General features: G+C 45.0%; 1 protein-coding gene across 2 annotated transcripts in view; it reads right to left on the bottom strand.

Moving 5' to 3' along the window:
* LOC8035386 (pleckstrin homology domain-containing family G member 5) overlaps positions 1 to 24,852 on the bottom strand; it is a 432,434-nt gene that overhangs the window by 191,741 nt on the left and 215,841 nt on the right. The window contains exon 1 of one of the 2 annotated variants that reach the window (XM_029985409.3): positions 17,571 to 17,748. The exons of the other annotated variant lie outside the window; for it this stretch is intronic. Within the exon in view, the coding sequence (XP_029841269.3) occupies positions 17,571 to 17,623 (53 nt within the window). The 5' untranslated portion in view covers positions 17,624 to 17,748. Of the gene's footprint in view, positions 1 to 17,570; positions 17,749 to 24,852 lie in introns of those variants that run through there. 2 annotated transcript variants of the gene reach the window in all.

The following is a 24,852-nucleotide window of genomic DNA, read 5'->3' on the forward strand; positions in this document are numbered from 1 at the left end:
GCTTGGTACATGTATTTAAGTGCAGTGTCGTACACTGTTAGCGCCAACACGACGTCGGTGCTTTTCAGCATGGGGGATATGCGTGCCAAACGAACAAAGGACATGTTGACAACCAAGAGAGACGGCAAGGACCACGCAGTAACAATGGATCACTAACTCCTTGTGCATGTACGATCCAAATAAATTGAAGGCTACGTAATACAGACTGATCTTCAATATGTAAGTACTTTTTTATTATTTCTGTTCTTTGCGAAGATGCGTTCAAAACATCACCCGCACGCTCGAAATGTTTGAGGGCAGGTGACGGATAAAAGCTGCACGGCCGAGAAAATAATAAAAATGGACACCTCTCATAGCTCACCTACTTTATTTTTTACATTTTGAATGTTTTTATCCCCTCGTAAAGATGCACGACGGGGTAATTTTCATATAGTGACAGAACTGGCATAATAGAAATATATAAGCGTCACCGTAATCGACCACCCGCCCCTTGACAATAAAAGCCCACAACAGAAGGAACTTTTTTGCGCGTTCGTTCAAAACCATGGACGGCTGGCTCACACAATTTCTATGGTCTTCTATACTTAAGGTTTTCCTTGAGATTCTTGTGCCAGAATAGTTTTCATTGCATAAGATTGAAGCCCCTTTTCATAATGGCGAGCAAGCAATACATTGAGCAATATGTTTGGCTACTTCAGAAGATGAAGAAACATTTTTCACAATTCTTTTGCATCAAGTGTGAAACATGTTTCTTTATCATCTGAACTAGCCAAAGATGTTGCTGGATGTAATGCACTCTCGCCATTGTGGGAACAGATTTCAATATTGCGCAATGAAAGCGACACTCTCAAAATAATCTGAAAGAAAACCGTGAGTTAAAGGACAACAGAAATTGTGTGAGCCAGCCGTCTACAGTTTTGAACGAACGCGTGAGATGTGGACGTGAACAAATGTTAGGAGCGCACAAGGTTTCTTAAGAGAAGGGATGAGAAGATGAAAAGGAAAATAATCGAAGCTTTCTGTATACAAAAAGCGGCTGACAAGTGCGCAAGAATGATATCCCTTTATCTTCTGGACAAAGAAGTGTTCCTTGATGGCTGCGTGTGATGAGTGATATGAACCTTTATCTTGTTGCTTTGAGGTGTGTATAGGTGATGGGGATCGAAAACTTAAGGATTTCGCTGTTACATTAAATCAGTTAGAAGTTGGCACTTGTCCATATCGTACGTGTCTCTTATTTTGTCGTTTCAGGTCGCGCCTTTCAACCTTTTAATCGATATGTACTAACTAGCCCCAACCAAAGTTTTATTGCGTGGGAAAGGTTCCTGTGGTGTGAGTTTTCGTGGTTGTCGAGGGGTGAGCGATCCCGGGGGGGGGGGGGGGGGGGGGGGGGGTAGTGCAGTGCTATGCTTGGTTCACATAGCCTTGACAGGGATTATATTGTCGGGTAGCTTGGCGCCGGGTTTCTGCCCGTGGTGTGGTGTCTGGGTGGAGGTTAGTCAGTCTGGCTCAGTTCCGCCAACTTTGCGGCGGCACGTCTATTTGTTTTTTCTCTTTCCTGTTTGTGTGGATGGCTAGAAATCATGCGCGCAACAACCAAGGGGGCAAGGGGTGCGCTTGCCTCCCCCCCTCCCCTAGTTCTCAGAGTGAGGGGGGGGGAAGGCATGCGTCTTGCTCCCCCCCCCCCCCCCCCCCCGCTGAAACAGCCGCCACTGGGCAGGGCAAACACTGGCCGGCGGCGCCCAAAGGATACAAAGGATAAGGGGGGGGAGGGGGTCTGGTTTGCCCTCCACTCAAAAACAAGTTGGCTCGCCACTGCTAAAAATTGTTGTTCCTTTGCGTAGAATTATGTTTGTGTGTATGTTTATACACCTGAAGTTAGTCTGCCTCAATTGGTGGCTTGCGTCCCGGCTTTAGATGAGAAGTTTAGCCAGTGCAGTACGCCGCTAGCCTGTGGTCTCTAACGTGCACGACGCAGAAGTGATACATGACCGCACGCCGGTACGATGCTCATCCAGACCGAAACGGCCAGAGTAGGTATGTATTGCGAATAATCTCGGCTGCGTTTGAGATTTTGAGTCGTCTTGTTCGTTATTTCTCCTTGTCTCAGAATAAAGTAACTGTAGCAGCTAAAGTGTCGTAATGACAATGCATGAAAATTGGGAACTCTGAGTAATGTGTTATTTATTAAGTTTTATTATTATAGAAACAATACATTACACAAATTCTGTCATTTGGAACCTATTATCTTTTATTTTAAATGCGGTAACTACAAGGCATAAAAAAAGGATAAGCAACGCTTCCTGGCGTTGATGCGCGCAGAGGAATCGTTCGTCTCATAGCCCCCGTTATCGTGATGTTGGCAGCGCCACCTCTCGGAGCGTAGCGTCCTTAGCTCCATTGCCTGGCGAAGAGAAAGCGGCGTGAGGGTGTGCGGATGAAGCCAATGCGGCGTCGACGGGACGGTGAGTATGCTCGAATGGCGCCATCATCATCGTAAAGTTGAATATTCGAAAAGTGAAAGGACCTTGCGCTCTCTGGTCGGTGCCCTTAGTTCACTTCCATTAAACGGGATAGATACGTAGCGTCTGGTTCGTGCGGACGCTGAAAAATTTCACAATTTAGTTTAGCCCATTCGTAAAACGACAAATTCCATAACCTCGTTCACCACAAGCCCAGCCCACACCGTGGTTTGGACGCAGCTGATGGTACCACCTGATGGGACCAATCAAACACCGTCAAAGGCGCAGCGTCACCGTTTTTTTCTTGTTTTTTTTTTTTTTTTTGTATAAGATCGGTTCAGCGATAATAGAACACGTCAAGAAAGGTGATGGACACCATGTTGGTGCGCTTTTAATGGTGTTTGATTAGTCCCCTACAGCTCGTAGCGCCTGTTTAGTCCAGACTTAAAACCCGTTCACACACTCGCGACTTCTTAGGACCCTCTTAAAATTCCTTACGACGACAGAAGACACTGGCGCCGCCTATTGAGTAACCGTGGAACACTTTGCGATCCCGTATACTTTCTATTTTTTGTTCGCGCATCATTCTTGCTCTTTTTTCACGAATAACTTTTGTCAATGTCATAGACGACAATTTCTCGTGGTAGTATACGTACATTCGATTTGGCAAATACCGCAAACCGTAGCTTTAGCGAAATGCAGATGGCGCCAGTGTGGCAGTGCGTCTTCTCGTCGTAAGAGATTTTAACGCTTTTGGTCCTAAAGAGTCCCAAGTGTATATAACGGGCCCTTTAAGGTGAAACAAAGTATACCCATCTCCCCGCAAATGAAATCGCGGCAGTTCGTTTGTCGCAACCTCGCTCTCAACGGGTTCCTTCTTCATAGACGCCCCATGCGGTTTTTCACCACTTCTGCCGACGTTTCTCGGTGCTAGCTGATATCTACGACCACCGGTATACGCTCTCGTGCCACCGCTGAATAGGTAAAAGCCATCAAAACTAGACTGAGGCCCGCAGGACGAAGCCTGTCACAGCGACCTTGGCGAGGCGCGTATCGCGCCGAGATAGACCGCCCCACGCGTATACGCGAACTCACCTCCCAGGCATCGACCGAAAGTGCCGAAGCGAGGCTCCATTTGCCGCGGCAGTTTGCCGCGGGTAATAACCGTCTCCCGAGTGCCGACGTCTCGGCTCCCAGAAACCGGGCGATGGAGAGAGCCAAGGCCGGAAGGAAGTAAGCAAAGGACCCGCGTTCTAGATATCCCCTTCCCGCGAAGAAGACGACGTCGTCCGATCAAGCTCGTAAAAAGGCGCTGTGCTACAGCGACCTGCAGCTCGAACCGCGCGCGCCGAGGCGTGCGGGGAGTTTGGCGCGGAAAGCGGCCGAGCAATGATCATCGACAAAATCCTAGCTTCCCGGACCCATGGCGCTCCGCGATGAGAGTGGCGAACGAGTAACATACGATGAGTAGAGGAGCAAATGGAGCGTCAAGGTTCCATCATCAACGATAAAATTCAGCTCCACGTTGCGCTCTCCGATGAGCGTGGTTAACGGGTAGCTTAGCATGAGTGGATGAGCAAAGGGAGCATCCTGCTCGCTGACAAGTGCGGTCGCCAAAGCCCTCGCCGAATTGAGTGCCCGGGTGAGTCCAAGCAGGCGATTTAACGACGCATCAACAGGTCTACGGGCACAGCGTTTCAGCTGCAGGGTAAACAAGCTCGGCTGATATCATATGGGAGTCCTGCGTGGAAGTCGGCAGGATATTGCGGAAATGGGCTGCCACGCTGGAGCATTACTTGGGAGTGCATACCGTTGTCCAGCATACCAGTTGCAAACTTCCCAAAACGCCGCGCGCGAGGCGCACAACGAATTATGAAAATACACTGTATGCTCCTACGGCAACCGCAGTATTTACCACGTGACATTAAAGAGAAAGAGAAAAAAAGAAGGGTGCCTAACAGAACAAGTAGAAAGTCTTCTATTTCTAGGCAAAGGCTTGCCGAAGGCTTTTTTTTTATTTCTTTATTGCATGAAAAAAAAAGGAGCCATCGATGAGGTTATTGCATCATGGCCTTGTGCATTTAAGCCTGGGTCATACCGCTTATACATCATACAAAAGACAGTCTGCATACAGATTCAAACGCGACTCACCATGACATCCGTGCTTTCAATGCGTCATGGCAATGAGGTCAGGGAGCAAACTTGGCACGCGGCATTCGAACCACGGACATCGCGATGACCCGTGTTAGCAGACTGTCTTTTGTTTGATGTATGAGCAGTGTGACACCGGTTTTAGAATACTTGTCTTTGTATGTCTTGCATTTTTTCAGTGCCGCTCTCTTTGCTTAATCAATTTGACGATGGTTGAAATGTGACTGGGTTTCATAGAACATAGAGTTTCATCAAGATGCGCGGCAGACGGGTTATTAAAGTTTCTAGATGATAGGTCGGCTTACAAGACAATAAAAAAGAAACTCAGACCCCGACAGTAGTTACGTCAAAGTGCCTAAACTTTAGGAGCAATAGGACAACTTAGAGAATCGTAATGATCTAGCAAGCGCTATTTTCTTCCAGCTTAGGTTAGTGTCCCTAAAGTCACTGCATCGTGGTCATATATTAATATTTTACAAGTGTTTACATAAAACCGAAATCCACACGCGCTAATACGACCCCATACACAAAACATCATGTTATTGGAAATTATTTACAAAGCTGAAATTATATTAGCTCAGAAATATAAAAGGACCGAAACGGGGCTCTCTAATCACCGGTGACAATATTTACAGGTGCGAGGCCGGTCTCCAAAATGTTTATGCACAAAATATCCGAAGTAAAACCGGCAAAAAATAATCTTGAAAATAATACAGGGATAAAAGTATGCGACAGTACTGGAAAAGGGACGTAAAAAACTGGCAAAAAAAATCGTGAAAAATAACTTAATAGAAAATTAAAATTTCCAACATCGGATGAAAGCTGACGCTCAATTTTCTTTCTTTCAATATTTTAGCATAACGCTATTGTTTTCTCCTCGCACCGGAGAGGGCGCTTCACGGCGCCGTTGAGGTCGGCTCCAAAGAGGGTTGTCTCTCAGCTCGCAGTGTAAGCATCAAAACAACAAACAATGCGACGCTATTTTTGCTCTGCATGCGTGTGCGTATGTGTCTATGTGTGCGAGTGTGTCACCGAGCGCTAGGCCGCTTGTGCGAGCGCTGAAGCTTTTCGAGAGGTTCCGTCGGCGCCGCAAAGTCTCGCAAAACTAATTGTAATTGTGCCTGAAATTTTGCTATTACTGACGCTGTAAAGTAATCAAATTACAATTAGAATTCCTTTTAGCCAAAAGTAATTAATTTGAATGACAAATTACTAGAAAAGCAATTTTACTACAGTAATTTAATTACTAATTAAGTATGGTGAGCGCTCCAGGGCTCACTTTAACGGCGTTACGCAACACGCTTGGGATGCTGACGAACGCCCTCAAAATAGAGTGCACACGAACTTAGCGTCATCCAAGATATGTTTTTTTTAGGAGCAGCAAGTTTACAAGCAGCAGCATATGCAGTTATTACATACACATAAGAAGCAAATACAGACATAATGAATAACGCACAAGAGAGGAATGAAGACCCTGGTAACTGCTTCATCACCTTATGCACTCGAAAATTCAAAACTACTCATTCGCTGCTAACCACCTTCATGATTACGAAGGTGGCACGCATGTTGCTTTGTTATCGTCAATATTTCGTGTAATGTATTTTTAATATATATACATGCAATAAATGTAACGAGCATGCAATAGATGTAACGACGTAACGAGCGCAATAGCGCTCGTTACGTCGAGGTAGCTTTCATGCAGACAAGCAACATTTTTATTTTGATATATGATCTCCCGTTATTAACTAAACCTTTCATGATCGTATGTACGAAACTGCACCCCGAATTTCGCCAGTGTCAATGGCTGACATCCGTAGCTGCTGCGTGACGTCACAAAACGCAAAGGTTTGTCGGATGGTCGGGATAACAAGCGTTGGTCGATGGATGTCTTGTATTTTGTTTCGAATTATATAGTCTCCTAGGCCAGTCCTTGTCAAAAGGGGGTCCGCGAAGCCCTGCCTCATCAGTCAAGCCCGGCAATAAAAGTTGAACTAACGTAGCGATGCAGGCAAGTTGGTTATGCATGTTGAAAAGTAGTGAAAGCGCACAATGGGGGGGAAGACGATAAAGAAAAGGTGGCGAGAGAGGTACAGGAACCATACATGATAAAGAAGGAATGCCCTGATAAGTGTACTAGTCAGCCCTCACTTTTCCTTCACAAAAAATAGGTGGATTTTATTGACACGTGTGGGTGGCCGAGTCATTGCTGACTAGTCACATTTCTGCAATATTTGTGGCTTTTGCTGTTTGTGTTTTGCGGTTTTTATTTTCCAATCAAAATTAAGTTGACAGTCAGAGCTCGTCCTGTTTGCCTCTCCGTCTTCGTCCTCGTCTTTATTGTGCGTTTTCACTACTTTTCAAAATAAAAGTTGTCTTTTTTTTTTCAGGTCGAAAAGAAATGTTTCAGTTTTCGGGCGAGTTTTTTCGTGTGAACGTCAATATGAGAGGTCTACTTCACACTACCCCTTAGTTATATCCATTTATTAAATCATTGTTATATTTAACTTATACTTTTCCTCTCCTCTCACCACGAACGGGGTCCTCCATCATCTCCGCCGATCCACAAGGGGTCCGCGAAACATCAATGGTTGAGAACCACTGCCCTAGGCTGTACCCTACTGGAATACGGTTCTTTTAATGCAGTTCAAGCGTGTGCAAAAAAAGTTGCGCCATTTAGCAGGATATTACTCGAAAACCGCCATAAGCTTCAAGCAAACGTATGCCGTTTCGCGCAACCACAACTGCGACGGCCACCGATCGAGTAGCGCTTGCAAAGCAAACGATGCAGATTTTGCCTCTGAAGCGACAACTAGGTAGTACACGAAGCGGTATCTGGGTACACATATCGGCTGATCCACTGGATCGGTGATGAGGCTGCGGGTCTTTCGCTCAGAGGCGATGACCGCGGGTCGAAGGCGACCGGCGAATCGTTTAAATAAGGCATGTCGCGACTTGACTTGTACGAGATTGGTGAATCGTAGCCACGCCCTATTTACACATGCGGGTCAAACAGAATTTGGCTGCACGCGTGCTAAATACAAGTTCTGGTATCGTTTCCAGGTGGTCTAGCTGTTGGTTTCGGTTTCGCTGCATAAACAAATTGATTGATCCGATTTGGGTGAGGAGTGGATGGTCGTAGTTTAATATCGTTGGAACAGCATCACACCTCAGCTTACGAGCCTTCCGTCTGCTTAGAGCTCAGCTCATAGCTCTCTTCTGTGAGATGATTGCTGCATAAGCGGGATCTCGATCTCGACAGGAGCCCAGTCCCCACGCAGGGCGACGATCCATTTTGCTCGTCACTGCACGTCTCGCGGAAAAGTGTGGAACGTCATGTCTTGGCTCGCATGTGCTGCCCGGTGGTTGTGGCACCCAACCGCGCAACAAAAACCTCACCCAACCACGAAACAAGTCGAGCACAACATCAGAAACGAAGCACGCTGAGGCGTTCACTAGCAGGTAAACGACGAGACAGAAATGCTCGCCTGCTCGCTTTGTGTTGCGTGACGTCAGAGCTCCCATGTTGCCACCGAAAACAGCGTTTACGCTAGAGTGCGATTGGAGCAGTATAAATTCAAATACTCACGCAGAGAAGCATATAAAATTCAGATATTGCACGTACGATGCGTCTCGAGGCAATAACAATGACACCTCAATTGTTTTCTTGAATACAAAATTTGACCGGACAATCCCTTTAAGGGCAGAGTGACGGACAGGCTGGAGATCGAGTTTCGGCTATAGAACTTTTCCGCTTACTCTCGCCTGCGACCGCTAAGTAGGCATATCCTGTATGGGTAAAGAAAAAAAAAATTAAAACGTTTCAACCTGCAAATAGTAAAAAAAATAGAGGGGAGACAAAACGACAATGGGTGACGGTTACGTTTATCTCCTAAATGCATTCTATTGACGAGGCGACGGCAAAACAATGTTTTGACCGTACTCGAAGTGACGACATTTCAAGATGGTGGTGCCCTTGTGAAAAAGGTCTATATGGTGACGATGTTAAATGAGACATGAGTTGATGAGGATAGCGTTCGATGGTCAGTCCCATTCTGTCCCTGCCGCGCGAGTCCGCGGGTTCCCCTTATATAGCCGCAGTGACGTGACTTCACCTGCGGGATCCTGGTGTGATTGTTTGTGGCTGTTGGGTTCGATAAAGATGAGGTGCAACAGCCTTTGTCATTGGCCCGGAGGTTTATGTCGTCGCAGCAGCAGCTTCTCTCGATGTTAAAAGACGAGGAAGACGAAGACCAATTGACGCTGGTAACTTCGGCAGTTCGAAAGCCTTGCTTCCGGATCTTCGATAGGGTTTCTGTCAAGCGACGGTGTTGCGGACCGGCCCTGTAAGTGCGCCGTTATTCGAGCACGGCCTTGTCAGGGTAAAAGCATAACAGCGCCCAATTCCTGGTGGTGTATGTTACCAACACCGTCGTCTACAGCCCGCAACAAACCAACTGCAATGAAGGCACAAGACATCGAACACTACACCGGTATAGAGCAGGACGTGACACTCACTGAAACAAGGGGTAAGCAGAAAGGAAAAACACACTGGACTACGTTCTGCGGACCCCCCAATTTATCAGTGTCAATAAAGACGCGAATAAGACCCGCAAACGCGACGAGCAAACAACGGCTAATGGAAAGAGGACATCGACACCGGACCTGACGTGGACAACCAGAAACTTAAAGAAGGTCTGGAAAAAGTAGGCCGGACCTCACAGGAAGCGACGACTTATTTATCAGTATCAAACTTCACATCAACTTTGGCGCCGGAAGTAAAGATTCACTTTATTAGATGGAACAGGTTCCGAACGGTGCCATCAAAGAGCAGCATAGCGAATCTCACACGTGGAATGCAGTAGAGGAAAAGAAGAGTACCAAGTGCGAGAAGGCACGACAGACACCTCTAAGCCTCGCAGCTTCGCAGAAAGACATAAAATAAACAAGCAGTTGAGATTGAGTTGGGCGTGGACTAGGGGAGCACAATGTTGTTGCTCTTGTTGTTGCGTCTACTTTGCACGTTTTGCACGTAGCCGCTAGAAGTTACTATGGAAGTCAGAAGTAGGCTCCATTGAGTTCGTCATTTTTTTAATTTGATTTTATTACGCAATAACAATGTAATATATATAAATATTGTTTTAATTCGAGGTGTTTTGGGTACGTTCGACGCATAAATGTAACGTCTAAATGCCGTTGTTGAAACAGCGAGAGACCTGCGGCTACCCGCCTGGCTGCCGAGCTGACGATATGAGCTGCGCCGACTACACACGCACGTGAAGAGTCATAGGAATGCGTCTGTTTACGGAGTTTGGAAAAACAACGCCGCAAAAGAGGCCCCGGAGGGAAATTAGCATCGATCAGGCAAATGCCCGAAGCAAACAAGCGATGCCTGCGAGCTGCATTTCGAGCCTCACTTTATCCTTCCTTGATTACGTTAACGTAATTGGCGGAAAAGAAGCGAGAACTCGTCGTGAACATGCCGCGCTCACACCAGGAGGCGCGGTGCCGACCCTGCTGCAAACTTTACTGCCCGCAGCGGTGAAGAGGACGAAATAAACTTTAATCTCTAGACATCCGTTGGGAAGCGGTCGGCGCCAGCTCAAGAAGTTCCCTCGTTGACGTCACCAGAAGGAACCACCGAGGCTACTGCCTTCACACCCACGACACATCGATCGTGACGCTTTAGGTTTCCCTAACGTGCTAACGCCCTATACTGGGCTGCTCGTAAGTTCAGCATCGTCGACGGAGTTTGCAGCGGTGTGGCGCGCTGTAGAATTAGGGTTTTCCCTTACTTTATGTTCGATGCGTGCGATGTGAAATGCTGCAGTTTCTACCTCGCATTATTTATATAGCTTCGGTTTGCTTTCTTCTTTTTTTTTTTTTTACATTAGTGTGACCGTAACTCGAATCGGGCAAATCAGCGGTTCGGAAAAGTATGCTACGTCTTGCTGAACAAACATTTTGCATGGTTCCAAAAGTAAAGGTTGCACTCCACCGAGCGAATATGATGCGAAAAATAGACGAATTTTGCTCTGGTGAGGCGCGCTGAGGCGTCTCAGCTCCGAGCGTGGAGCGAAAGCTTGCGCTGGGAACCTCCTGGGTTCGATTCCCCACCGCCCCCACCCGTTTCGATCGGGATGAGTTTCGTACCGGCACGCGTTCGTGTGATCACTACTGCGTGATGCACGTTAAAAATCCCATAGCGTGCGCTGCGCCGCCATGAAGAGGGCTTTTCTGCTGGCGGCTTTTGGAACCACGCCGCACGAGAGCCAATGGGAGCCTCGTTCCCCCATGACGCGTGCCAGCCAATGGGAGCTTAATGCATCAGGGATTTGGCTTCACTTGACTCCTTTTGTAGAGGTGAATTTCTCTGGCGTTTTGCGTGCCGTATTGTACGGCTTCGAAGCTGGAATCCTTCAGATCGCGGCTTCGCTTCGCTTCTTTGGGACAGTGGAATTTCGCTGCCGTTTTGGCGCGGCTGATGACGTCGGCCCGCTCCATGAGACAGTTCATGCTTTCGCATTAAAATGTCTCGTAGCACGTCCAGCTCCGCGGGAAGGGGGGGGGGGGGGGGGACGCTCATTTCTTGCGGGATGTGACCACGTCCATAACGACATCCACCAGCCGTGCCAGGAGGGTCAACTGGAGGTTCGGCGCCGTCGCTAGCACCACCAATGTTTTATGATCTACCAGTTGACAAGCACCACGGAAGAGCGTCTTTCGAACAGGGCTATTTTCTGTTGCCGGCACGCGAGCATGCACGAGTGGATAGCGATCCTAGTGCCACTAGCGGCACCGCTCCCACGGTCAACGAAGAAGGACCGCTTTTGAACAGCGATATATTTGCGCAGACTTTGTTTCCTATAAAAACCCCAATAAAATCACCTTCCACCGCAGCCAACGTGCATCGAACGTTGTACCGGTCACGTCGGTTCTGCCCATAGGGCGCGCGCTGATAGCGAAGCAAGCCCCACCGAGCGGACGTATCATCAAAAGGCGCCTGGAGTTCTAGAGAGCTTGCTAATTTACTCTATCAAGTAACGCCGGCCAGCGCCACGCTAACGTTAGTCAGCAGTCGTTGGAGAGGTACCTCCTTTGAAGAGACATTGAACCCTCCCCAAAAGAAATAAGTTTAAGTGCCCATCGATATGACATGTGGGCAGTGTTACTTGCAAATAAAATGACCGCGTTACAGAGATACGTTACCTCAAAATGAAAGGATCGTATTACGTTACAAATAAAGAAGTTACGCACGTTACTTTTGCGTTACCTACGTCGTATTTATGAACGAAAATGTTTTACTGTTTGTACGTTGAAGGTATGCGTAAGCGACATATTTCAAGAAACATTGTGTGCATGCAGGAACTTAAGATAATTACATTATCTTTATTTACGCCAGCACGCGAATACCCTTGAGGACAACGCAAAAAACAAAACGTGAAAAACAACGCAACAACTTCAAGTGTAAAGGCCCGTTCACACTCTTGCAACCGAGTACGACTGAGAGAGACCAGACCGGTTTTTAAGCTTCTTGCGACCTCTTAGGGCCGGACGCGCTACAGCGGAGCTGGTCCTAAGAGATCGCAAGAGGCTTAAAAACCGGTCTGGTCTCTCTCGGTCGTACTTGGTTGCAAGGGTGTGAACGGACCTTAATTTTTCAAAAGTTTTAAAACTTTGTAACGAGTAACGTAACTACGTTACCCGTTACTCGAAGTAAGTTACGTACGTACGTTATCTGTAGGATACCGTGTTTTCGGACATTATTTTTCGTTAAATTCTGAGGGTATTTTTGGGAATTTATTTTCTGTCAAAAAGCCGAATTTATCGGAGTTTATATTAGAGCGCAGCTCTTAGGCGCCCGTTTCCGGCTTAAGTGGCGTCGGCGTCGCCCTCGCCGTCGCCGTCGCCGTCGGCGTAACCGCGCGGTGCATTATGGGTAAATTTCCCTGCTATCATTAGCTGAAAATTTTCCCCGCTAAATCTAGCCGAAAAAGTTTCCCCACTAGATTTAGCGGGTAAATTTCCCCGCTATATCTAGCGGAAAAATTTCCCCGCTAAATCTAGCGGCAAAATTTCCCCGCTAAATCTAGCGGATACATTTCCCCGCCAAATCCAGCGGAAAAATTTCTCCGCTAAATCTAGCAAAAAAATTTCCCCGTTAAATCTAGCGGAAAAAATTTCCCCGCTAAACCTATCGGAAAAATTTCCCCGGTAAATCTAGCGGGAATCATTTCCCCGCTAAAACAAGCGAGAAAGTTTCCCCGCTAGATCTAGCAGAAAATTTTCCCGCTAAATTTAGCGGAAAATTTTCCCATAAATGGGAGGCGAGCAGGAGAGGAGGAGGGGATACGAGGAGGGGAAGGTCTCCGTACCTTCCCCTCCTCCTCCTCAAGAGCTGCGCTCTAATCCGGCGATCCGGCGTTACAGGGGATTGTAAACGGCTTTCATTTTTTTGTTGCGATTTCGATTCTCCGTAATTTCGAGTTTAATTTCGCTTTGTTCCCAGTTATTAAAAGCTCCTTTCTACACTCGTAAGAACCCTACTCGAAACGATAAGCGGTACACTTCCTTTTGGGGAGTGTACCGCTTATCAAAAAAATTCAAAACCAATAAATCGGTGTTTTGAAAACAAAAACCAAAAACATCTTACTTGCAGAATACCGGGAAAGGGGGGGGGGGGGGGGGGCGGGGCTTGGATTTTTGGAAGAACAAATTTTGAGTTTATTTAATGAATCCGAGTTGATAATTAAATTTACCGGCGAGTGTTTTTCCGAGTTCTCCGGATTTATTTGAAAACACGGAGCTTAAGATTTCCATTCCTGTTTTGCAAATGTAACGCGTTACCGCGGTGACGTCGTTACTTTTAACGCGTTACCGCCGACCATTACATGTACGTCACGAATAAACGTTGCTCCCAACCCCCCCCCCCCCCTCCAACAAACAAAAAAAAAAAAAAAAAGGAAAGATCAACAACAGCAACAACCCTTTCAGCGCAATATACGCGGCACGAGTCGCATTTTAATATACTCCCGAAATAGAAGCGTGTCTCGAAAGCGCTTAAATTGAGTCTCCCGTTGTAAATATTGTCCTATTTCTTTTTAGGGACAGTTCATTTTGTTACCCATACGCATCCCATCCAGGCAGAAAAAAAAAAAAAAAGATTTCTAGGAATCTGAGCGTTCCTCCAGCGGCGACGTGTCACACGACGAGGCCCTCCCTTCGCCGAGGAATTGTTTCCGGCGTCGCGAAGCAACTGGGACGGCATGCGATCGGCGAGCTCTTCGCTTGTTAAGCGTTGATGTAGGCGGCGCCGCCCGCATTCCGGCGTCCGTTTCCCCAGCTACGTCTTCGAGACGCCGTATCGATCCGTCGGCGGCCGAGCGAGAAACAAATCCAGTACTTCGGTCGCGATTTCTCGGGGGGGAAGAGCGGACGCGCCCGGCAAGGGCGCGACGTACGGCGCAGGAAATGTCGTCTACCGGAAAAAAATAAGAAAAAAGCGGAGCGGCAACCGCACATGTCCGTGCTCGGCACCATTGGCTGATTGAGTGGAGCTTTGGTATGAAGCAGCGGAGGCAGTGGTTGTACGGCCACAACTCGTCGCTGCAGGTTTGTCTTGTGTCCCATAATAGCGTATCTGATGTGCCTGAAATGAACGTTCACGGGGGGGGGGGGGGGGGGGGGGGGGGGGTGAGCGAAACCACGCCCTTTTCCGGTTCGCGTGGAACGATCGAGCGAAATGCAAGTGCAATTTTAAAGAGGCCCGTAATATCGCTTCTTTTCTCAAATAATCCGAATAATATTAGGAACCGTTTTCCGGGGGTAAACTTTTTCAGTTCATTAGGAAGAAACTTTGCAAAGACGTTGGCCACGAAATTTTCGTGGCCGCCAACTGTACATGGAAAGGAGGTAGGGAAGAAAAGATATGGCGTAGGGAAGGCCGAGAGTTTATACGTTTTTTTTTTGTTTTTTTTGTGTGTTTTGCACACCCTGAATTACGATTTGTGAAGCTTCTAGCGTTCGACATATTAAACGAACAAAGAATAATGAAAAAAAGTAGCTTAGATAAAGGCATGAAGCACTCTATAGAGTAAAGCACAGGGATGGCGAATCACGTAACACTTAACACAGGACGTTGTTCGACGAAGTTGCACATGATTTGTTCTGTTGCGGACAACATATGCAATGCACATGTACATGTGCGCGTACGACTATTTATAAACGTCAGATCACACGCGAAGTGCTAACAAAAAAGAAAGGAAAGTAGTCACGAAAATTATAGTCGATCGATTAATGCGGGAGTCACTTACTTGATCAAAGGATGTTTTAGTGAACGCCGACGTTTCGCCGAATGTCACTTTTGCGAATAGTCGACCGCCGCGAAGCGACGTTCACGGGTGGGTCAAGTGGGTTAACATTTTTTGCAATGAGTCGTTGCAGACTGCCGCCGCGAAGTTTCTTAAACGCAGCGCGGGTGGTTCGGTTAACACGCGCCCCCTTTATTCTCTAAAACGTCGATTCGCTAAAACGCTCTGTTCGCTAAAACGTCATTCTCTCATCTGATATGGACACCGATTAATGCGGTGTCTTCTAGAAATATCTGCAAAAATTCTAGTGTCTTCTTTCTTTTTTTTTTTTTTTTGATGGCGTGGAGATCCGAAGTACTCGGGATTGTTTTCAAGCTGAAAGGTTCTTTGTTTAGTTTGCGGATTGCATCCTTCAATGGATGTCTAGCGTCGTTAAAAATGCGACGGTCATGGAATATATGGTAGTAGTCTTCAGAAACGCCACAATGCTGACAGTTGGGACTGGCTATATGTCCAAACATGTGCTTTTGAATGTAAGTGTAGGAGGCATTCAAGCGCAAACGATGTAAAAGAGCTTCGAGGTTTCGTGGCAGAAACTTTGAAAGCGTGTTATTCAGCTGTGGATCAATCGGGCATACAGTTGTTTATAATGGCACTTCTTAGCGGTGGCGTAGGTAAACAAAACATCATAAGCCAAGCTTATAATGTGCTTCAAAGAAAATCTAGATGAACGTACAAAACGTTGTGTTTATACGACTCAACATTCCTTTGTTTACCAGAGTCATATATATTTGACCTGAATCAAAAGATTGTCACGAGGTGTGGTAGGTCGCCAAAAAAATACACGTGATTGGTACGACTTTGCCTCGCAGTATTAAAAGTTAAATTGCAATTGTGCCTTTGAACTAAGGAATTACTTACTGTGCATAAAATCATGGAACGGGCCCCTCGTCGACATATATATCGTGAACTATGGTTTACGAAATACCTTTTACAATATATATATATATAGATGATGACGACAGAACTCAGCTAAAAGCAATAAGATTTTCGAAACATTACGAGAGTTTGCGGAAGAGCTCTTTGTCTACCTTGTATAGAAACACTGAACGGAAATCATAACGCTTGTTTTCATAACTAACATTGTTTACATTAGCACCGTGATGCAGGCGAAGAATCATGCAGAAAGGAGTGGTCAAAACAGTTCACTCTAATCTATACGCACATTCGTACTCAAATCGAATACGGCCTCAAATAACGCTTATAGAGGATAAATGTGCATAGCCTAGCTGCTGCAGTGATTCTTGACAAGATTCCGGTTAATTCAATTTGCAAATAAGCATCACCTTTCCTAACTAATTATTTTTTGTTAAATAGAACAAAGTAGTATTTTATGCTCAACTCCACATGGCAACTACTTATTTAATCTTTTTCTAACGGTTTGCGAGCGTAATCGTCATAGTTCCGCCACGCGCCCCTGTGCAGTTTGTTTTTGTCCCGTCCACTTACACGTAGAATTTAGGTTCATCACATAAAAGTGGCAATAGCAGATTTGTTTATGTTTGAGAAGCTATAATATGTGCCATGAACAAATATTTATTCATATTAGAATATAAAATCAAAAACTTGCTCAAGGTTCTCCCAACTAATTTATACATGTGCCTATTGAAGACGAAAACGCCGCAAAAAATGTTTTAAAGCATCTTTCAGATAATTTAGGTCGCCTTTAGTTATGATGTACATATTTAAGGTGATAGGCCATTTATTAACCTTGTCAAATCTTTAGAAAGTAATTAAATATATTTTTGTTATCATCGATAAATTTGGATCTATAAAATTCACATAACCGCTTCAGGCCTACGCGGGAGGACGATAATCGAAGATATGCCAGCTGTTCAAAATGCGGAAACGTTTTTTTGTTTTTTCTTGTTCGCTGTTTGGCATTTTTTTCCGGTTCAGTTCTGGTTCATTTCCAGGACAACGGTTGAGATTTTTGGTTCGGTTATGTTCCTGTTCGGTTAAAAATAACGGTTCTGTTGGATTCCGGTTGGACACCCTGGTGAGTAGGGAAAAAGGCAGCTGGCTTTGCGTCCGCCAAATAATCATTCCAACCAGCAAACTCGGTGTTCTGACTACTCCTCGCGCTCTTGTCTCCTCCTTACTCGATTTCTAGCCGCCAAGTTCTTTTAATCCGACAGGCAACACGCGCTATATAGAATAAACATAACATCCCCAAAATACTAACACAGTAAATAATTAAACATTTTACTAACCTGAAAAGCGGGATGACAAATTTAGGATATAAACTTTAACCTGCAATTCAAGGGGAACAAATTTTTCTTTTAGAGATACCAAAATGGGATTTTTTCGGAGTTTGGGTCGAGAAAGCTCGTCCCAACTCTTTCCACTTGAGCAGAGCGAATGCTGGATAGAAGGCGACCTCCTCCCTAGCTTTCGCTCTGGTAAAGTAGAAAGAGGGGGAAGAGCTTCCCCTGAACTCTCGGCCTGTCACCGACAACGGGTATATTATTCCAAATTAAGGTACCCTTAAACTCAATCAATCTTTGTACGTAGGTATTGCGACATGGCGGTTTCTCGCTACGAGGTTCGGCTTACATTTGAGCTGCCAGCTTCGAACAGTTCGTCTTACCCAGGCGGCGTAGCCCAAGGGTTAGAGTCCCCAGTCTCATCATCGATGGTCATGCTCTGCAGGGGCACGCCGTGAACCTCCGCGGTTCCCCGGAGGTGATCCCTCTCGACGACCTCGGGCAGTCTCGCGTCCCCGAGACCTCCTCGCGGCACGCGAGCGACGCTGGGCTGTCGCCATCATCGATTCGCAGAAGGGTTGCAAGAGGAAAGTGTTTGAGCCAGGGGCCAGATTAATCGCAGGGCGTGAACGCGCCGTCTGGAACCGGGCCAAGATTCGCCCGACCGCCTCGCCCGGCTCGCGCGCGGTTTCGCGCAGCTGGTTTGAGCGGGCGCCTGCTTTTTTCTGGATGTCGACGATGACGTGGGCAGGCAATTTGAAAAGTCTCCGAGGGCGCAGAGCGGGACGCCGGCTGAACCATGGAGAGGACGGAGGTCTTTTTTGCGAGACTTTGTTGGGACTAGAAGACAAAGAACGCAGTACTGAGCGAAGTGTAATAGGATAAAAAGTCTCGTTTAGTGTCCTTCGTCGAAAAAAAACAAAACGACAACGGCAGCCGGCTGACGTCAATGCTATCCAACCGAAACCGATCTGGAGTACCAGCAAGCATAAAATTAAATTAATGTTCCACGTATTCTTTCTGGAACCAGTCACATTTTTTATGCGCATCGGAGATTTTATGTGAAACGCTGATTCTCGTTGCTTTATTTTTACTTTTTTTTTATTTTGGAACATATAGGTGCTGAGTAGTTTGTTGTTCTACGTACATGGCGTTCCACCAATACACTTAAAAAACACTAAAATGAAAAAAAAATATACAGAATTTAGACGAAAAACATTTTAAGAACGCTATATTTACGTCGTTAGACATAATTTAGGTGAAGGTAGCCCATAACAAAAGGTACTTGGTTAGCTAAGCACCATTTCTCGACTGGAGAGTTGATTGACGTAAAGACTTTACTAGGAGGAATACATCCTACTCGGCTCACTTGCATTAGACGGCGCGCCTACTGCTCCAATTTGTACCCTGGCTATTTGGACATCTCGCCGCGCCGGTAAAAAACAACAACATATATTACTGCTCTAGAAATGTTTAGAGAACAAGCTACAACACATATGGAGCAAACACATGCATCGACAGAACGGCCTGCGGCGCGCCTTTCGCCAAAAGGGGAATGCCTGATAACCGCGACTTCCAAGGCAGTAGGTGGCGACCAGGGTTGTAAAAGTTACTTAAAAAATGTACCTAAGATACAGTTACAGTTACTGCTACGAAAAGGTACTTAGGTGCGCACCTAGGTACTTGCTTAAAGATGTACCTAGGTACAGGTACAGTTACTTTAAAGATACTGTCTATTTATCTTCCCCAAATTTGTAAAAATATATTGGAAGTAGAGCTTTTTATACTAAGGATACACTAAAAAACGAGTTCGATAAATGTGCTTTATGGTGTCACTGCGATGTCCACATCGGTGTTGAGTCCCCACGTGCCTTGTCCCCCCGCTCCAATTGGTTCACCGAGGCCACGGCTTCCACTGTTTACCATGTCACACCGAAACCGCCGAAACTCGCTTATTCACATTCTTGCCCTCAGAGCCGGTGCTGACGCCGACGGGCCCAGAAGACGTCAGCCGCATGAAGAAACGCATGAGTCAAGTACATATGCACCTAACCTTCACGACGACGAGCGAAAGGCTTCAAGCTTCCTCGTTTTATTTTTTTCATTTTTTTAGTCAAGAGAAAAATGAGTTTTTTTTTTTCTTCTTTCAGAACTTTCTTAGTTTTGATAAATGCAAAATTTAAGTCCGATTTATTGAGTGGAAACTGTATGATATATGCAATGTTACATTGCTTTACGATTGTAATTATAATTTACTTGTACTAATTATATCTTATATTGTGTTTATGGCAGAACAGTGCTACCACCAGGACAAGATACGGGCAACAGAAACTGCGCACATCGTTCAAGTTATCTCCTCCCTTGTATGATAGTCAGAGGAGCTTCAAGCACGCAATGAAGTCGATTTTGGTTTGAGATAAAGGAAGCAGGTAGCTACTTTTCCTAAACGGAGTTCCGAAGCGATTAAATAAATTGCTGTCGCTAGAACGGCATCGCTAATTCACCGTTCGCTCAAATGAACACCTACATTCACTAAAGTGTGTCGTTCGATGAAACATCATAGGCGGGGCTTCGTTCGCTAAAACGTCGTTCGATCAAGTCAGTGCCTCCAATGCCGTACCCAACTCATTGATAATCACGGCACATGGTAGTGGGTTAATACTTCAAGATTTATAGTTTCTACCATTTTGACGAAGTGAATAGAAAAGTACGTGTAAAAAGTAGCTTCACTTAGTTACAAGTTACTGGAAAATGTACCTAAGAAACAAATACAGATACCGAGAAATTAAAGTACGTAGGTTTGTACCTCAGGTACAACAAAAGTACCTAGATACCGATTTCCAGTTACTTGTACCTACTTTACAACCCTGGTGGCGACTCCCACCACTCTCAATTCGGATGAATGGACGGATGAATGTTAATTTCTATACCCTTTATAACGGGCGGTAGCTTGCGCCACCTAGCCTACGTCTAAAAAGATAAACATATGATTCCTCCCGCAATTCTAAGCCCATTTTCTCCCCCTAACTACCACCAGGCATTGTAGGATATCACCAGGATGTCCTTCGGGGGATCGGGAAAAAAAAAACTAAAAAAATATCCCCCCCATTTCCCCTCCCGGCGAGGGAATCACCAAGTTTCCTCTGGTCGAACCTTGTCGGCGTTACCCCAGCACCGGACCCACTGGGGGACAGGACTGAGACTTTGGGCCGAAGCCACGCGAGAGGGAGTCTCAATATTCCTCTGTCCTGCCTGTCCCCAGCTGTGCTAGTTAGTTGCGCATCATTTGATTTTCCCTAGATAATTTCTACCAATCTTCTAATCGCCTCTTTGTGACTGTAATCCTTTTCTCTCCCGTCCTTTCATCGTCGTCAGTTAAACCCAGGGGCCGGGCCAAATCCGTTACCCCATCAGGGAGGGCAGGGCGAAGCCCCGTGCACTTCAAAACAAAGTGCTCTAGTGTCTCGCTCTCATTATGGGAGGCAGCACACAATGTGTCTGTCTCCTGAAATTTAGCCCTATACGTCCTCGTCCTCAAAACACCCATTCTCATCACAAACAGTGAAGAACTTCCCAGGGAATTGTCAAACACGTTTTCCTTTCTTATGACCTCTTTTTGTGTCCTGTACATTGTTAGAGCTGATTTTTTCTGCATTCTTACCACCCACATTTTTTCTTTCTGACTCTTTCACTCCCTTTTTAACTCAAGTAGTCTGCTCAGCCCCATCACCAGTGCCGACGTATTTAATTGTAAGCTTCCAGGTTCAGTTTGTCCTTTTTGTGTTTAAACTTTTGATGTATATATGTTTGAATACCTTCCGTGCTCATCGCGTATCATCCATTTCGGCCAACATTTGTTCAAATTTCAAATCACTAATTGACTTTCTGCTCTCAAAAGTCTACCAGCTCATGTGCCCCTGTACTCCCTCGTTTGGTATCTTTCCATGTGCTCCCAGTGCCAACCTCCCTACGCTTCTTTGTCGAATTTCTAATCCTAATTGAACCTCTGATTTTATGCACAGTACTCCATTGCCAAAATACGGTCCTTGTACCGTCATTCCTTTCCATATACCTCTCACCACTTCATATATATTATAGTTCTATAGTGCTTTGAAATTCATATATATTAATTTCTTTTCCCTTTTCTAATTACACTCGATCTCCTCGTGTTCCTCTATATATTAACTTCCCTGATTGAGCCAGACCCCCAGATATTTATTTTTTTCTACATGGTATCTTACGATGTTTTGCATCCTCAGGGGTTCGCTCTTTTCGTCGTTAAACCCAACTAATTAAGACTCGTCACTTCTAAACCTCATGCTCAAGGTGTACCCTTCGCATCCACATATTCCAGCAATTTCCTGTAACGTATCCTGGTTATCTTCCATAAGTACTATGTCGTCCGCATACACCCGTCCTGGTACTACCTGTACTACATTTCTCTCTCCTTCCATATAACTCACATCAAAACCCAAGTTACTGTGCTCTCATTTCTTTGCCATTTCACTGAGATAGATCATGAAGAGCAGAGGTGACAGTGGACAGCCTTGTCTGAGTCCTCAACGCGGAAATACCCAAGGTTGCTGGTCATCGAGCCATTCAAGCTACACCAAACCTGTCCGGGTCGAGACCACTGTATTATCGGGAAGTAGGATCTATTCCCCTAGTAAAGTACTTTATTGACACGTGGAATGTCGTAGAACTGCTTCTCTCTGCCGTGGTAGTCTTTTACTCGATATACTTTTATGTTTGAGAAACAAACATTATTCACCAACTCAACTCCGCTACGTAACACCGCGGTGACGGCGCTTCGGGCGCCCGTCCGATCTAGAGTTGTGTGCGGAAGTCGCCATGCGCGACGGGAATTCTTGTGTTGTTTTGGGAGAAACAAGACTAACACTTGCCTTCTCGTCGAGACGCCGCGACGGGGGCTGTACCAAAAGAGCCGAGAAAGGTGCGAAGATCAGTTTTCATGTGTTTTTTTTTTCTGATCGTTTGTCCAAGAACGTGGATAGTTGCCGTGGAAAGGGAAAACCAGACACCGTCGGACAACGACAGCTTGTGTGAGAAGCACTTTGGGTTAAATTCATAAACACTTGTGGTGGTTAGATTTATTTGCTTTGCTCCAACACGAACGCGGAAAAACCATCAAGTTGTTCAGGGGGGGGGGGGGGGGGGGGGAGGGGGGGGGGGCTATGTTCGACAAATGTTTCGTTTCTCCTAAAAAGAAACGGAAGAGACGATATCGCGTCTGATTGGTAAGCGGCTCAAATGACGAAAGAGGGAACTTTCGTCGTTTGAGCTTCTAACCAATCAGATGCGATATTGTCACTTCTGTCACTTCCGTTTCCTTTTAGGAGAAATTAAACATTTGTCGAACATAGCCCCCCTGATCACCCACGTATCACGTTCAGTTCTTCTTCACGATCAAACAGCCGTCGGGTCGTTTAAACTGTCCTATGCTCGCTTAAACGACAGCGGTCAGTAGATCAAAAGTTACGATAACAGGTGCAGGCCTCTAAAGACTTAAATTGGAAGGTTGCTTCGGTAAATAGGCTCGGTGTAAATAGCTTGTAGATGATAGAAGATATTGATCATTGTTACATACAAGCTATTTACACCGAGCTTATTTACCGAAGCAACCTTCCAATTTAAACGTGAACGCTGCATACATCCTGCAGCGTTCACGCGGAAACATCACATTCTAATGGGTTTCCCACACCCCATCGCGCATGCGCGGCGCCGGTGACGTGCCGCTAGGGGAGCTCCGGTTTGTTTCTAAACATCAGGTAAGGATAAGGATAAGGATAAAGTTTATTTTCAATCAAAAACCGGCAAACAATCCAGCCCGCTTAATCGTAGAACGCTTGTATGCGGGACATGGCAGTAATTATTTTTTTATTGTAGACATAAATATAATTCATAATTAAATGAATCATAAGCACATACGGCACTTAACATCCTATATGATTAGGATAAAAAAAGGAGAGAAAAGTACAAAAATAGTACAGGCAGCTACGAGAGTTCACGTGCTATTAACAAAATTCAACGCGAAATGCAACAACAGATGCAACAATGAAAAACAATCAGTCAGTGGTAACGAACTCATAACAAGTCTATGCGATAAGTGACATCGAATGCAATAATAAACTCAGTCAGTGGTAACCGAAGAAACATCAAACAAAGAATTCCACAAATCAGTATCTATGTACATCTTTTATCGTTCACTACTTCACTAGACAGAAAAACACCACTCTTTTATCTTCTTGTTCATCTGCTTCCTGGATGATAGGTTAAGGAGATCTTTAGGTAAGTTGTTAAATATCTCAGGAACATAATACGGTCTTTGTTTTTTTTCGTAGTTCGTATATATTTTTGGAATGGCATAGGTTTCTGTGTGTTGGAGTGTTTTTATTCTGTTTGGTATGTCTCTGAACTCACTGGAGAAATAGTGGTTGGTTAAAACAACAAATTTAAATACATTTTCAAAATATAATATTCCAACTGCATTCATTCTTTCATCAGTTTCAAGAGGATCATATTTAGACCCATATACTATATTATTAACACATCTATTTATGATATTATCGACTTTGTGTTGTTTGTATTTAGCGCATGTTCCGTATATTATAATACCGTAACGGAGTGCAGATTCCCCCAATGAAAGGTACGCCTCTCTCCTCAAATTGATGTCACATCCACTTTTCAGCTTATAAAGATATGCTGAGACAACACGAAGTTTTTGTGTAATTTGTTCAATGTGATTACCCCATGTAACATGTTCGTCGAAATGCAGACCAAGATAGGGTGTTGTTTTAACATTTTCCATTCTTTGGCAGTTGCACTGATGACACTGTCGATCATGAAGAAATATAGGAACATCAAATGGAACATGTTTATGAGGGTTTCTAAAGCACATCAGTTTAGTCTTGTCGCTATTGACAAAAATATAATTATTTTTAAACCAACTCATTAATTGCACTATATCACACTGAAAAATCGGAGCAGCGAGATTATATTGTTCGTGTGGTAGTATTAAGGCTGTGTCATCTTCGTATTGGAATAGATTTGATTTAAGGTTCAGATTAGGGGATATAAATGTTAAAGAGTAAAGGACCCAGAGTTGATCCCTGTGGAACACCGAATTTCATTTGAATTGAGTCACTTATTTGACCCTTAAGCTTCACCATTTGAAATCTGTTCTTGAAATAAATTTTCAAAAGTGTATAAAATGGTTCCCTGAAACCCCTTCTGTATTATTTAGCTAGCATAATTGAATGGTCTATGGTATCGAATGCTCTAGATAGGAACAGTGCAAGAGCGATTTGATTATTGTCTAACGAGTGATAAATGGTGTCTGAAAATTTTTCCATCAACAAAGTCGTGTTTTTTTGTTTGCGAAACACGTATTGTGAAGAGTGTATTAAAGATATTTTTCACAGAATGATGTCATCACTTTCAATAAAAGCTTTTCCATGATATGAGTTAGAGCTGGAAGTATTGATATTGGCTTATGAATTTTCAGTTCTTTTTTTTATCCTTTTTTGTATACTGGTCTGATGATAGACACTTTCATCCCATCTGGAATATTTCCGCTTTCAAATATGTCGTTAAGAATCACAAATAAAGCATTTTTCAAGTTCTCGAAAAAATTGGTGGTGTATT

The sequence above is a fragment of the Ixodes scapularis genome, unplaced genomic scaffold, assembly GCF_016920785.2.
Source record: "Ixodes scapularis isolate PalLabHiFi unplaced genomic scaffold, ASM1692078v2 PGA_scaffold1__304_contigs__length_218370807, whole genome shotgun sequence".
In the NCBI taxonomy this organism is placed as follows: Eukaryota; Metazoa; Arthropoda; class Arachnida; order Ixodida; family Ixodidae; genus Ixodes; species Ixodes scapularis.